Source organism: Cervus canadensis, chromosome 13, assembly GCF_019320065.1.
Source record: "Cervus canadensis isolate Bull #8, Minnesota chromosome 13, ASM1932006v1, whole genome shotgun sequence".
Taxonomy (NCBI): Eukaryota; Metazoa; Chordata; class Mammalia; order Artiodactyla; family Cervidae; genus Cervus; species Cervus canadensis.
This window is the reverse complement of record NC_057398.1, coordinates 73,271,950-73,287,619: the sequence shown is the minus strand read 5'-3', so window position 1 is coordinate 73,287,619 and position 15,670 is coordinate 73,271,950. Positions and strand designations below refer to the sequence as shown.

The 15,670-nt window shown below is 41.4% G+C and overlaps 1 protein-coding gene across 4 annotated transcripts; it reads right to left on the bottom strand.

Annotated features, from left to right (window-relative positions):
- Window positions 1-3,033: 3,033 nt before the first annotated feature.
- RAB29 (RAB29, member RAS oncogene family) lies at window positions 3,034-14,834 on the bottom strand. 4 transcript variants are annotated; one of them, XR_006272656.1, is made up of 7 exons: window positions 14,612-14,826; window positions 14,216-14,465; window positions 12,293-12,364; window positions 10,937-11,118; window positions 10,528-10,649; window positions 10,026-10,248; window positions 3,034-3,845 (listed from the first exon to the last, which is right to left on the bottom strand). XR_006272656.1 is itself a non-coding variant. In XM_043485861.1 (6 exons), exons 2-6 carry the CDS (start codon window positions 14,337-14,339, stop codon window positions 10,137-10,139), a joined length of 612 nt encoding a protein of 203 aa, XP_043341796.1. In that variant the 5' UTR covers window positions 14,340-14,465; window positions 14,670-14,834; the 3' UTR covers window positions 5,650-10,136. The 4 variants fall into 4 exon arrangements, 2 of the variants coding, with proteins under 2 accessions (XP_043341796.1, XP_043341795.1); XR_006272655.1 differs by lacking the exon at window positions 3,034-3,845 and adding an exon at window positions 5,650-6,708; XM_043485861.1 differs by lacking the exon at window positions 3,034-3,845 and having other exon boundaries at window positions 5,650-10,248; window positions 14,670-14,834.
- Window positions 14,835-15,670: the final 836 nt, after the last annotated feature.

Sequence of the window (15,670 nt, the reverse complement as noted above, 5' to 3'; positions counted from 1 at the left end):
TGACATCTGGTTGAAGGAAAAAACCCCCAAAACCCTAACACTTGCTGTTTGGCTCAACAGCAGTAAAATCCATAGAAAACTTGCACTTCTAACATGGAAGATGACACAGCTTTACCCATCTAAACCACCAGTAAACACTGTTAAGTGAACACTGCTGAAAGGGGAGGCCCCAAGGTATAACAAAAAGAGCACTTAACTTGTAATGAAGAATATTGGCCCTGAGCACTGTGGTTTACTACCTAGGCGATCTTCAGCAAATTTTAAATTCTTGTGCCTCTGTTTCTTCATTTGTAAAATGGGGATAATTATGCTAGTCCTTCCCTCCTTCATGAGATCGGTGTAACAACAGCAACAGAAAGGGCTCCCTTGTGAAAGTAGGTTGGACACTGTGAAGCACTGTAGGTCTTCACTGAAGAGAAAACCCCAAATCCAACAGCTGGTTTATGCCTCCACCGGAACATAACAATCCTTAGGAAGAGAGTAAACAAAGAGTGCCCACAGCCACACATGGAGAAAAGGTGACATTGAGAAGTGATGACAGTCAGCTTTTACCTCCATGAATGTCCAAGGAAGTATGTCCATAATTTCACCACCTGATGTGAAGAGCCAGCTCATTGGAAAAGACCCTGAGGCTGGGAAAGATCGAAAGCAAAAGGAGAAAAGGGCGGCAGAGGATGAGATGGTTAGATAGTATCACCAACTCAATGGACATGAGCTTGAGCAAAATCCTGGAGAAAGTGGAGGAGAGGGAAGCCTGGTGTGCTGCAGTCCATGAGGTCGCAAAGAGTTGGACACGACTTAGTGACTGAACAACAATAACATGTCCAAAGTGCTGTCACTTATTCTCCACTATCTCCTAACCATTCCTAGGAGAAGTACTGTATTCTGACCACGCCCAGTATGGACATGATTCTACCAACTGCTGCCAGCCTCTCTGCCTCCAATGAATTCCAGTATATTGGAGTTCCAGTCCAGTATCCTGACTGCCTAGCAGACATTTCCACTTGAATACCCACAAGCTCAGTTCATCTATGCCAAACAAATTATCTCCCCTACCCACATTCTTTTCCTGACTCCTCATTTCTGTCAGCAGCATCTTCTTAATCGCCTGAGCTCAAATCCTTGGTGCTACTGACTCCACCCCAACCCTTCACTGTTAGTCTTCAACAAGGAAACCTCTTGATTCTTTCTTCACTGCATTTCTCAAATTCACTATTCACTTGCCATGTCCATTGTCAGCATTCATGCTTAAATTACCGCAACAGCTTCTCTTCACTTTTTGGAATGTGTGGTATATACAACAAACAATACTACCTTCCTGAACTACAGCACTCATGGCATTCCTAATACCTAAATTTTCAATATGTCCTTACAGTTCTCATAATATAGTCTGAATGCTTTATACTAACAGTATACTAACTATACTAAGTATACTAAGTTATACTAACTATACTAAGTATACTAAGTTAGTATACTTAGTATACTAACTATACTAAGCTGTTGCCAGAGTTTCTCAGGCACAAATCTAATATTATTCTACTTTAAATCTCTTCATGAACTGGAGAAAATATTTACAATATGTATGAGAAAAAGTTAATATCCTTAATATACAGTGAGCTTTTACAAAAGCACTAAACAAAGACAACAAAGTAAAAACAGACATAGGATACAAATAGGTGACTAACATAAGAAATAAAAATGACAATTACATTTAATCATAACCCCAAATTTTTTTTTTACATTTCACTACTTAAATTGGTAAAGGTTGAAAACAGTCTTGTTAAGGATATGGATAAACTGGCCCCTCATATCCTACTGGTGGGAGTATATAATGGGACCAACATTTTGGAAGGAAATTTGACACTATATGTAAAGTTAAAGTATGGATACCCTTTGACTTACTTCTAGGAGTTCATAAAGAAGGTTTCACACAAGTCTATATAGAGAGATTCTGTGGCACTATTTGAAGAGAGGAAAAAGAAATAATCCAAACATCCATTACTAGATAACTGGTCAAGTAAATTATAATACATCCATATAATCCTATGTAGCAAGTAAAAGGAATGAGGTAGAACTATGTATTCTAACAAGGGGAGATATCCAAGATACATTAAAGAAGAAAAAAAGCAAGTTTCAGGAAGCCGTGCATAAATTTGTTTTGTTTTGTTTTTAGGAGAAAGGGTTGTACAGCTGGGATTGCATATGCAGAGAAAATCCTGGAGGAATATTCATACTCTTATTAATCAAGTTGTCTTTCAGAGGTCAAATTACAAAAGAATTCTATTTCTTTCTAAAAAATATATTATTTGAATTATAACCATAATGTTCTTGGCCCTACTTACTACCAGCTAGTTGTGTGACTCCAGACAAGTTCCTTAACCCACTACTCCTCAGTTCTATGACCTAACCTCTGGAACCTGTGAATGTGGGAAAGGGAACTAGATTGCTAATCAGCTGATCTTAACATAAAATTAACCTGGATTATCTGAGCAGGCCCAGCATAATCACAAGGGTCCTTAAAAGTCACAAAGAGGGACGAGAAATGTCAGAGTGATAATCTGTGAGAAAGACTTGACGGACCTTTGCTGGCTCTGAAGATGGAAGAAGGGGACCATGAGCCCAGGAATGTGCATGGCCTCTGGAAGCCAGAAAAGGTAAGAAAATGATTCTTCCCTAGAACCTCTAGAAAGGAATGCAGTCCTTCCAACAACTCAGTTTTAGTCCAATGCAACCTATTCTGGATATCTGACCTCCAGAATTAATAAAATAATACATTTCTGTTGTTTTAAGTCATTTTTTAAAAAGTAGGCAGATGCTTTACCATCTGAGCCACCAGGGAAGCTGTTGTTGCCAGTAGCCAATATCTGAATGTTTCTATATGCCAAATACATATTTGTCTAAGTAGTTCACATGGATTATTTTTATTTTCATAATGATCCCAAGATTCTATATATATAGACACTTAAGACACAAAAATTAAGACTCTGCTCAAGGTTAGACAGCTAGAGAGTGGCAAACTGATTTTTAACCTTTAGCTGTGTTAACTTCAGGAGCTCCTTTTACTAAATAAACTGCCTCCTGTTTTGTATGTGTCTGTTTTGGTGGTGGCTTCCCTGAAGTTTTCCCACATAAAGAGTAATTTATTAAATGGGTGTACAGGTTTTTAAGTACCTCTATAACAATTTTAAATCTGCTCCTTAAGGAAAATGTCCCACAACTCAAACAAAACCTTTATTTACATTTTGATAAATTCATGTTCAGTCCATTTTTTTCATGTGCAGACTTTTTTTCATATAATTGGATTCACACTTAAGTCAGTTTTGATTGGATACTTTTTATGTATCCAGTATTGCAGTAGGAGTTGTGGAGTATATAAAGATCTATGCCATAGAAGTTCATGGAACAAGGTAAAGAAAGATTTCTTAAAGGGAAGTAGGACACGAGATGGATACCAATCGAGAAAGAGGTGGGATAGGATTTCAGGCTGGGAAGAAAGGGGGCTTAGAGTTTTTATGCAGGTTTGAGTAGTAACCAGTAGACCAAAGGGGTCATGTTATAGAGCAGTGGGAAATAAGGTTAGAAAGGCCATGGAGAGATTATATAGGTCACTAATTAAGCGGTATACCTACCGTTATAATTGTGGGATGAGAGCTGGGGAAGAAATGCTTTCTGTCCAGGAAGAAATGCTTTCTGTCCAGGAAGGGCAGTCCAGAAGAGAGCCAGGCATGTAAAATAATTGCATCTCGCTGCAGGGAGTCTACTTCTTGTAGTGATGTAATGACGTAGTGATGTAGAGGAAGGAGGTCAGGAACAATCTCATGGAAGAAGGCACTCCAACTGGAGGACTACAAGAAGAAATGCATTCTTAGACAGAATAAAGTGAATGTGTGGGGGCATTCACTAAACAGCAGAGCTTGCTGTAAGGACAGTAGATGGATGTTAGACCTAGAGCTGTGGTACGGGGTACGGGGGGGTGGCACTGGGGTAGAGAGCGGATGGATGGAGGAGAGCACGGGACTATGAGAAAATAAGATTGGAGAAAGGGTAAATCAGGAAGAACTCTATAGGCCATGCTGGGGCATCTGAACTTCATCTTGTTGGAGAACTGTTAAAGGGTTTAATTGTTTTTTTAATATTTTTTTCTAATTGAAAAATACATAAGCATTATTACTTTTTATTATTTTATTATTTCTTTATTATTTTTATTATTTTATTATTTCTTCCCCAGCTCTCATTATTACAGGGTCGCAAAGAGTTGGACTGGCAACAACAGTTGAAAATGGAATGGCTGTTAAAATCCCTGTCAGTTCAGTCAGTCAGTTCAGTTGCTCAGTTGTGTCCGACTCATTGTGACCCCATGAACTGCAGCACGCCAGGCCTCCCTGTCCATCACCAACTCCCAGAGTTTACTCAAACTCATGTCCATCGAGTCGGTGATGCCATCCAGCCATCTCACCCTCTGTCATCCCCTCCTCCTCCTGCCCCCAATCCCTCCCAGCATCAGGGTCTTTTCCAAGTTAACGCTTCGCATGAGGTGGCCAAAGTATTGGAGTTTCAGCTTCAGCGTCAGTCCTTCCAATGAACACCCAGGACTGATCTCCTTTAGGATGGACTTGTTGGATCTCCTTGCAGTCCAGGGGACTCTCAAGAGTCCTCTCCAACACCACAGTTCAAAAGCATCAATTTTTCGGTGCTTAGCTTTCCTCTCAGTCCAACTCTCACATCCATACATGACCACTGGAAAAACCATAGCCTTGACTAGATGGACCTTTCTTTTGGCAAAGTAATGTCTCTGCTTTTTAATATGCTCTGTCAGTTGGTCATAACTTTCCTTCCAAGAGTAATAGTGTCTTTTAATTTCATGGCTGCAATCACCATCTGCAGTGATTTTGGAGCCCCAAAAAATAAAGTCTGACACTGTTTGCCCATCTATTTTGCCATGAAGTGATGACCAGATGCCATGATCTTAGTTTTCTGAATGTTGAGCTTTAAGCCAACTTTTTCACTCTCCTCTTTCACTTTCATTAAGAGGCTTTTTAGTTCATCCTCACTTTCTGCCATCAGGGTGGTGTCATCTGCATATCTGAAGTTATTGATATTTCTCCCAGCAATCTTGATTCCAGCTTGTGCTTCTTCCAGCCCAGCGTTTCTCATAATTACTCTGCATATAAGTTAAATAAGCAGGGTGACAATATACAGCCTTGACGTACTCCTTTTCCTATTTGGAACCAGTCTGTCGTTCCATGGTCCAGTTCTAACTGTTGCTTCCTGACCTGCATACAGGTTTCTCAAGAGGCAGGTCAGGTGGTCTGGTATTCCCATCTCTTTCAGAATTTTCCATAGTTTATTGTGATCCACACAGTCGAAGGCTTTGGCGTAGTCAATAAAGCAGAAATAGATGTTTTTCTGGAACTCTCTTGCTTTTTCAATGATCCAGTGGATGTTGGCAATTTGATCTCTGGTTCCTCTGCCTTGTCTAAAACCAGCTTGAATATCTGGAAGTTCACGGTTCACGTATTGTTGAAGCCTGGCTTGGAGAATTTTGAGCATAAAATCCCTGTACTTGCATATATAAAATAAAAAACAAGGTCTTACTGTGTAGTACAGGAAACTATTCAGTGTCTTGTGATAAACTATAATGGAAAAGAATAACTTTTTAAAATTTCTGTATTTGCAAACAAGAAAGCTGATGTTCAAAATTAAATGACAGTCACTGCATTTGGGTGACATTATCTTAGTCATTGGAACTTGTCAAACATCTCATGACATATCTGTGCTGCGTGCTATTCAAACAGCACTAAACTTGGCCCCAAGTTTAATTACACATGTCTCTGAACATGATCTCAAAGTCTAATACAAACTAAATTTCCAACCCAAGAAGAGCCAGTTCTGCTTCTCTAAATGTCTGGGCTCATATTCTGTTAATAAAACAGGTTTTTCAGGTCAAATGCTTCCCAGAAACCTAAATCATAGAATGGAGATGGGGAATTTGAAGATTTGCAGTTATGTCTTGGCTTTATTACAGATTCAAATGGCTGCCTTTCATTAGTCAAATTTTGAGATATTTGTTCCCTCAAATATAAAATGAGAACTGTTTGCTTTCTTATTTCCAGGGTAGTATATGAAACATGCACAACTCACAGATCTGAAGGAAGAGTTTACACAAAGTCAGATATTGGTATCCAGTACTACTGGACTGCCCCTCTCATGTCATGATAAATCATAAAATGTCTTATTTTCTTCCTTTCATATCTGCTTTTCCTCTTTACTCCCATTGTATGTAGGTTAGTTCCTAATCAGATAAGTGTAAATCAAGTTGAGTGTGAAGAAAGTTATCAAAACAGTACCATTATATAGTAAAGAACTGTTAAATGCAAGTAATGGTTAATTTTGTGTGTCAATTTGACTGGAACATGGGTTTACCCAGATATTTGGTTAACCATTATTCTGGGTGTTTCTGTGAGTGTGTTTTGGGATAAGATTAACACTTACATTGGTAGATGCCATAAGGCAGATTGCCTTCTCTAATGTAGGTAGGGCTCATCCAGTCAGTTGAAGACCTGAACAGAACAAAAGGTTGACACCCCATCCTGAGTAGCAGAGAATTCTCCTGTCTGACGGCCTCTGAACAGGAACATCAGCTCTTCCAGTCTGCCAGTCTGGGGACTTGAACTGGGGCATCAGCTCCACAGGTTCAGGCTGGCCAGCCTCCATAATCACACGAGACAAATTCTTATAATAAATCCCTTTACATATATACACACACATATTCATATACATACATACATACATATCTGTATCTTATTACTTCTATCTCCCTGGAGAAACCTAAAGCAGAACAATACCATTATTATACTAAAACTGCAGATAAAACTGAACAGAATTCAGATTACGCTTGAAAGCCAAAGAGGGGGCAGGGTTTTTCTAACAACAACAAAGATCATGCGTAGATATATTCTCAAGTCAAAGATACATGTAGAGTTCTTTCCAATGCACATTTTTGACTGGCTTTCTACCTATTCCAATTTGCAGCAGGGGGGTATTTGCCTTTAATAAATGAGTCTTGTACACAGCTGGGGCCTCTTCCTATACATAGTGAACCAAGGGGGTGAAGGAGAAAAGGGCACTTAAGTTTATTTCCTTGAGCAATCTAATCACTGGATTGTACAGAATATCTATCAAGGAAATTTTTACATCTGCTAACCTTGGCCACTGCCTACAAAAGTATAAAAGGCAGGAAGAGCCTTCTGTTAGATGGGACAGTGTTCTGAGGACAGAATACAGACCAGCTAAGGAAAAGAGTTAAATCTGGAGATAAGAAAGAACCCAAATAGAGAAAACGAAGAACCCAAATAGTCCTCAGCTATTGCTGAGTTAGAGAAATCATCTCAAAGGAACCCTGGCTCATTATAGCACAGAAGAGCACACCATCACTTGCTGCTGAGGGGCCTTCCGTGACCTGTGGTTCCTTTCCCAGCTTGTTTGATCACTCAGCTATTCTGTTCAAAATAGCAAGCCAGGGCAGTCACAACCTCACAGCTCTGTTCTCAGCCCTTCCTCATATCTCTTAGACCACTCTGCAGGGAATGCTTATGTTTTCTTCTTGGCCACAGACTAGCTGGATAAGTGAAGGGGAATCTTGTCTCAAATATGGAAATTTCTCTAGGGAAGGGCTACAATGATATCCATGTTCCAAACAGTTTTACCCAAGAGGTAGCATCCAAATGATAAGATCTAATTATTTTTAATATAATCACATTTCTAATCATGTAAATATTTTTTCTTCCTTATCTTTTTCTTTCTCTTTTCTTTACAGATAGGGATATGGAGAGGAATTATATTTCACTTTCTTCTTAATTGGTTTCAGGGCCATAATGTTCACCAGTTGGGAGAGAAAATCCAGAAGGGCTGGTAGGCCAGCCTCTAGCAATGCTTGAAAAGGCAGAAATATCCTGAGTCAGCAAGTGGGAAAAGAAAACATATTCAATTTTTTTTTTAAATGGTCACATTTCCAAGCAGTATTTGAGAAGTTACATCACTTAATTGGAACAAGGCAACTGGTAGTAGTAAATTAACAGATGAACAAAATAACACTTACCTTCATTTTAAAGAAGGTATTTTAAAAAGTCTCCATTTCCACAATACTCTTATCAGTATAAAATAACACTTTAACAAACTCATATTGAAGGTCAATAACTACCATGAATACAACACTTATTTCCCATTTATTTGTGATTTTGCAGGGGTTCAAATCAGTGAATAAAAATCAATTTTCTTTTCACAGAGAACTTGTTCTTCCACTATTATTTTCAGAATTATTGTAATAAAAACTCTATCTGGAATGGGTAATACAAAAGAGAACGTGAAGGTCTAAAAAGACTGAGCAAAATTTATAACAACTGGTATTAAAAACAAACCACCAAAGGCTCTGATATCTGGCTTCTGATCTCTTAGGAGAGTGGTTTTCAGTCTGCACGCATGCGTGCTAAGTCACTTCAGTCACGTCAGACTGTGCAACCCTATGGACTGTAGCCCATCAGGTTCCTCGTCCATGAGATTCTCCAGGCAAGAATACTGGAGTGGGTTGTCATTTTCTCCTCTAGGGGTTCTTCCTGACCCAGGGATCCAACCCTCATCTCTTATGTCTAGTGCACTGGCAGGCGGGTTCTTTACCTCTAGTGCCACCTGGGAAGCCCCAGTCTGGTGTGTGTCAAAATCACCTAGAGAACTAATGGAGCCTACAGAAGCCCAGGAACATTTCATTGGGAAGGCCTGGATCTCTGCATTTTTACCACATTCTCCAGCTGTGGTTTCCAAACTGGCCTGATCAGAATTGCCTGGGAAGTTTTGAAAATAACAACAATGAATCCCCAGATTTCACTCCTGGACATTTTGATTTAGTAGGTCAGACTGGGAAACTAATCTTAAAACATTTTATTTTAAAATCTTTAAACAAACTTTCCAGGTGGTTTTGATCAGATGTGGGGACCACAGACTTAGAACACTTATTTAGCTAAATGTCTCTCACAGAGCTCTAAGTCTGAGCTCACTAAGAATATTCATAACTCTAGGTAGGTTATAAATCACCATCCTGTGAGAATTTAACAAATTAGACTGTCTAGAAGTGATTGGATACTAAAAACTCTACCCAATTTAGCACTTAAATTACCTAATGATTTTCTGTCTATCTACTTTCCACCTCTAGGCAAAGGTCTATACATAATATTTATTTCCTATGGCTGTTAAGTGCTAGCCACAAAAGTGCTCATAAGCAAGTTGCCCCACAGGATTTTGTTCTGTTAACCTCTGCCTCTTCTTCCACTCAGACTCCCAGAGCTTTGAGGAACAGACCTATTTTAGGGCACCATAGCCAACTGATGTCACTTGCAGCATTATGCAGCAAGACATCAACCCAGAAACCTGCAAACCCGGTCCCCAGCCCACTGGGAAAAAGACACTAGAAAACATTAATGTGAGAATCAATTTCTTTGGAGAAAGAAATGCTCTCACCAAAGAGTTCATTTAAAAGCTTGGCTATTTTTAGAGCCAAGACAAGAGAAAGCTAATACAACTTTAGAATCTTAAAAAAATACAGTGACTTTTCATTTAGGGCCTCCAGTAGCCCTAAACCCATATTATCTGGCCCCACTCCTCCTGCATCTCGGAATCAGATGTTTAATTCGAAGGCAAAACAGAAAGAATCTGAAAGCAATGGCCAACAAGGAATTTGGGGAATGAGCTTTGATCTCACTTTCCTTGTAACTGAAGTCCTATCAGACTGGGATATCAATATACATTGAATGGAAAAATACACTCAAAAGCAGGTGAGAATTATGCTTCTTGAAACACAGATGCTAATTTCTAATCCTTCCCACAAAATCAATCCCAGATCACAAACTGAGGGATGAGATGATCTTGTTTGGACAGAAGACACTGACTGGTCTCTCTAAGCCAGCAGCAAGCAAGAGGCAGAAATGCCCATGGGGTCCCACGCATCTCTTCTTAGTGATGATGGCTCTCCTTACCAGACAGTCACCAGCAGACAGGTCAAATGTACTTAGTAAAACTGTTGGGTGGGCAACCAAAGGGAAGAGAAAGACCTCCTGGAGCTGAGAGGGAAAACAAGCCAAATGCTACTAGCAGCAGGCCCAGCTGGAGGAGGGCTTGGTTTGCAGGTTGATGTAGTTCCCCTGAGTGGACAAAGACATATCTTCTCTGGAATTGCTCATCATCTTTTCAATGAGGACTCTAAAAATCAAATAAAAAAATAAGCCTGAGAAACTGAATGGAGAAACGGCAGATATTGTCTGTTTCGTCACCAGATGGCATTCAGTAAAGCCACAAGGTTTAAATGCCTCATTGTCCCCAATTATCTCAGGAGAGAAGAGAGTATCCCTGGCCTTCAGAAGCTGGCATTCCATTGGCTCAGTCTGTTCTTGTTTGCTCAGAAACAAGAAGGTCCAAGATGCTGCAGTGAAAGATGGGTAAATCTGTATGCCTATCCCTAGAACAGCATAAACTACTCACCTCATGGCCTCATTAATATTTTTGTTCTCCTTGACCGAGGTTTCTGTCCAACCTGTGAAACCATTCTCTTTACTGAACCGGTCAACCTGGTCTCGGCTCACTGCCCAGGGGGATAGATCACACTGGCAAAGAAAATAAAGGCAACACCATAAACTTCCTGGGGATAGGAACATTGCTCAGATACATGTGGATTTGAAATAGTTCCCCCAATGGCTAGAACAGCAGCATCAGAAATCTACAGTCAATGTTCTTCTCAAAGAAAGTTTCAACATCTCTTGAAAAGAGGTAGAGAAGATTTTGCCAGCATGAGAAGGGCAAGTGGAAACCTAGAATCAGAGTGCATTTTAGATTCACTTACTCTCTGACCACAGACTGAAGCCAGGGGCTGTTTCCCAAGCTGACCACATACCTTGTTGGCTAAGAGCAGGCAGGGCACCGGCTCTCCATTGGGCAGTGTGAGCTTGCTGTCCAAGTCTTGCTTCCATTTCTGGCTGTTTCTGAAGGTAGTGGCATTGGTAACATCAAACATAATAACACAGGCAGAGGCATCCCGATAGTAAAGTCGGGTCATAGAGGTGAAACGCTCCTGCCCTGGGAAGTAAGACAGTTCTTGAGAAGGTGATCCTCAGAACCAGCTTGGGGACCCTGTCTGACACCCTGCCCTTTCCATCTTCATTAAGGGAAAGAGGGCAGTATGAGGAGTGGGTGAGTCCAGATTCTGTACCCAGATCATCCACTTCCAAATTCCTGCTCTGTCATCTACTACCTATATGACTTTGGATAAGTCAAGGTTTCAGTGCTTCAGATTGCTCATCTGTAAAGTGGGGGAAAGCAGTGGCTTTTTACTATAGGCTAGTTGTAAAGATTAATGAGTCACTGAATCTAAAACGCTTAGAAAAGTGATTAGCAAATAATAAATAAGGGTTGCTGTTGTTCAGCCGCTCAGTTGTGTTCAACTCTCTGTGACCCCATGGACTGCAGCATGCCAGGATTCCCTGTCCTTCACTATCTCCCGGAGTTTGCTCAAACTCATGTCCATTGACTCTGTGATGCCATCCAAACATCTCATCCTCTGTTGTCCCCTTCTCTTTCTGACTTCAATCTTTCCCAGCATCAGGGTCTTTTCCAGTCAGTCGACTCTTCATATCAGATGGCCAAATGTATTGGAGCTTCAGCTTCAGCATCAGTCCTTCCAATGAATATTTAGGGTTGATTTCCTTTATGATTGACTGGTTTGATCTCCTTGCAGTCCAAGGGACTCTCAAGAGTCTTCTCCAGCACCACAATTTGAAAGCATCAGTTCTTCAGCGCTCAGCCTTCTTTATGATCCAACTCTCACATCTGTACATGACTATTGGAAAAACCATAGCTTTGACTAGACAGACCTTTGTTGGTGAAGTGATGTCTCTGCTTTTTAATACACTGTCTAGCTATTATTATTGTCTTCTCTTGTTTCTCACCAAGGTCAGCTGGAATCTTAGAAAGAACACCCTCTGCCTGCTGTGGGAGCATACACTTATGGTCTTCATAGTTCACTACCTCACCAGCCCCTTCCACTCACACAGAGACTGCTCTATATTTATTCAGGGTAAAACATTTACAGAACACATCTACAAAAGCTCTACATCTATTCAGCTTACATATCCTCAGAGCAGTCTGATCATTCCAGCTTCAGAAAAAAACTTTTGGTTCTACTTTTTCTCTGAAAACTTGTTGATTAAACCAAAATATCTCCCCTTGTTCTTGTCCCATCTTCCCATCCTACCTGCAATATCCCACAGCTGGAGGCGCACCATCTCTGAGTCAGACCACTGGAGAACCTTCAGAGCAAAGTCCACTGAAAATATATGTATAATGTACTTGAATAAAGTTTACCTTTAAAAAGTCCACAAAGTTATATCAAATATGCATATACAACCCTAGGGACACACAACTCCAATCACATTCATTCATTCATTGTTTGTTTATTTGATTATTTTAAGCCCTCAATGGACCACACCCATGTACTAAACATGGGACATATAATACACATGCATCTTCTGAAGGCATCTCTGGCTTTTACTCTTGTCAAACCAATTATTTGATCCTACTAATATTGCCTTATCTCTTTTCAGACAGTTGGCTCAGGCTGAGAAAACTCAATTGGAGAATATTAGGTGAGAGTAATTACAAAAACAACTCCTTATCTCAGGTTAAACAGTTTTTGGAAGATTTAGGGGGCTTTCTCAGGGAAGGGATGATGAGGTAGAAGAGGGAAATGAGGCAAGTGTGTTGGCCTTTGCATCTTCCACACTCAGTTTCACTGTTGGTTTCTTATCCAATTGTATTATGAGAAAATCACACCCTTGGGGGGAATTCTACATCCTTCATAAGGCTGTAGGAATTATCCTGGGCAGGAATGAGATAAAGTGAAAAGGTCCCAGAGGATTCACCCCATGGTTGATGCTTAAGAGCTGTGCTGGAAGCTACTGTCATATCTGTAGATGCTGAGACTCTGTGAGTTAAGGCCAAGGGGGAAGAGCTTTTGACAAAGACAGAAACAGGATAATTTCTGATGTTTGGAAATATATTTCTTCACATCTATGACAGAAATGAAAGCTAGGGGAAATTTAGAATAAACACTGAAAAAAAACAGCCAGTCAATTATATTCTTTACTATAGAAAAACTAGAGCAATTGCTAAAAATTAGTGGGATACTTTTAAACCAAATCCATGAATTAGGGGCCCTCACGTTACTTATTTTTTTTTATTTGTTTGAAACGTAAAACCCTTCATTTTGATGGATGTTCTTAAGGAAGATGTCTTAGTTGCAATGTAATTGCATGTTAATTTTTAAAAATTCCATAATGAACACTAGTGTACATTTTCAAAATTTGTATTACAAAAGTTCTTTTAATGGAGATAAATAAATGTTTGTTACTTTCTCTCTTCACCAGCTCTCCCCAGCTAAACTTTTAATTAAAAGGCATTCTTCTACTTCTGGAAAGATGAGTCCAAAGGCCACACCTGGAAAGAAGTGAATTAACCCCTGGTGTCCCCTTTGTCCTTTGCCTCCCCAGTTTGAGAGAAAAAGGGGTGGGAAAATAGGTCAGAAAAGTGGTATATTTTACACTAGGAATAGGTTGTCTTTATTTAAACAATCAATGGACAAAAAACACACAGCTCATCAGTAGCTGACTGAGTGTCCAAGGGGCTCGCCCAGGCAGGCATCTCCATAACAAAGCCAGGCTCCTTGAGGCCAGGTTACTTGAGGCCGTTCTGTTCCTTCAACAGCTGTCTGTAACTCTCGTGAACGGTAGAACAGGCAGCCCCAGCTGGTACCTAACTAGGTTCTCCAGAAGGTCTCAGCGGCGTCCGCTTGTCGCAGAGATTTGCCGGTGACCGCTAGGAAGGCTGGAGACTTGAGTTCACAGTTCCCCAGCGAAACGCAGCAACTGCTCATTTGCTCACCCACCCTTCCCCATTTCCTACATCACACCTTTGCCTTTCTCTCTCGAGACAGTCAGCTCTGACTGGGAAAACTTAACTGGAAAAACCCCCGAGAGGCATGCACATCAAACACCAGGGTCCCAGACAGCTCCTTCCTAGCCCGGGGAAGGACCTAAAGACCGCAAAACCCCCGGCCCCCAGCCCACTCCAATCCGCGGCTGGAGTCGCAGGACCCCGGCCGCTCCCCACAGCGTCTCACCTCCCACCGTGGACTTGTAGTGTTTGCTGAAGCTGTCCTGGGAATATCGCTGCACCAGGGACGTCTTGCCCACCGCGGCGTCCCCCACCACCAACACTTTGAACAGGTGGTCGCGGCTGCTCATGGCTAGCGGGATGGACGCTTTACGGAGGCGGGGAGTGGGGGGCTCGCTTATTTTCACCCTTTGGTCTCGGGACCCCAGCTGAAACTGAAGTGTGGCATACCCGCCCCACGGCCCGTTAGGGCGACTCTGAAGAGAAAGCAAAAAAAAACAAAAAACAAAAAACAAAACAAAACAAAAAAGGAAACTTTGCGCTTAACTAGACGCGCTTCCTCCCCGCGCGGCCGCAGCCTGGGCGGGGCGCAGGGCGCAGGCTCCGAGCCCACGGCTCTTACCTTCTTCCCCTGCCCGCCCGGCTGCCGAGAAAAGGGGCGAGGCACCACGATGCCTTACCCGACCGGACTTCCCCGGGGCTGCTCCGGCGGGCGACGGTACACGGCCAGCTTGTTTCACCTCACCGTGGGAAGGAGATGGGGGCCATCCCCTAACCGCATAGAAAGAGAGGCGTGCGCCTAGCCGCCTCAGGTGGCGCGGTCCCCTCGCCTGCCTCTGTGTGTCACGTGCAGCATCGCTTGGCGCACTACATTTCCCAGCGTACCTTGCGGCGAAAGCTACTTGACAAGCGCAGCGACTCGCCCGCATGGCTTCCTGGGAGTGTAGTTTATGCACTATTAAAAAACCAACCAACCAACCTACATTTAGTTTCAAACTCCTTCAATGGTTTGGAATTTTATTTTTAAATAATTCTGGAATAGAAAATATCCTTCAGTAAGTGGTTTGTCCGACATGATCTAACCTTCCTAAATCTGTCACTTCATACATTTCTCATCTTTAATAAAAGTTTCATGGAGCCAAGATTAAAAAATTATTCCATAGATTTCATACATTATTTCAACTAATAAAAGCTAAAGCCTCATCCCTCATGCTTCAAGTCCATTTCCTGTTCTTCCAAATGGATCGATAGACATACCCACCCCCAAAGACCCCAAACCAGTCAAATTCAAGGACAGATTAAAAGACCGACACAGGAGACCACATGTCGTTAAACGTTACTTATTAATGTTTGATAACTTGCTACTGCAGTAAAGACAGAAAACAACAGACGGCTCCTCATTCTCACTTGCACAATCATCAGTCACACTACACCGCTCACATCATTTGAGTTGGAAGCTGACTGAAGTACACTGCCGGTCCTCCTCCATTTGTCTTTGCTATTGCTCATGAATAATGATTAAACTACAGTTTTGCAAATACTTTTAGTTTTTTAGCCTGTAACTTCTGACCTGCCTGCCCTTTAGGTAGGAGTGGACATGAGCTTCATGGCAAACAAAATAAGCTCCGTTTTCTATGCTTTTCCCAGGAATAGAAGAGAAAGCAACAGGAAGATGGAAAAA

Bases quoted from the DNA above. Each gene is read 5' to 3' on its own strand.
- RAB29 (XM_043485861.1), bottom strand. From the start codon at position 14,339: ATGAGCAGCCGCGACCACCTGTTCAAAGTGTTGGTGGTGGGGGACGCC. The intron at 11,119-12,292 runs GTAGGATGGGAA...CTTACTTCCCAG, and splicing joins CCAGCTGTGGGATATTGCAG to GGCAGGAGCGTTTCACCTCT. The intron at 10,650-10,936 runs GTATGTGGTCAG...TTTCTTTGCCAG, and splicing joins GCCTGCTCTTAGCCAACAAG to TGTGATCTATCCCCCTGGGC.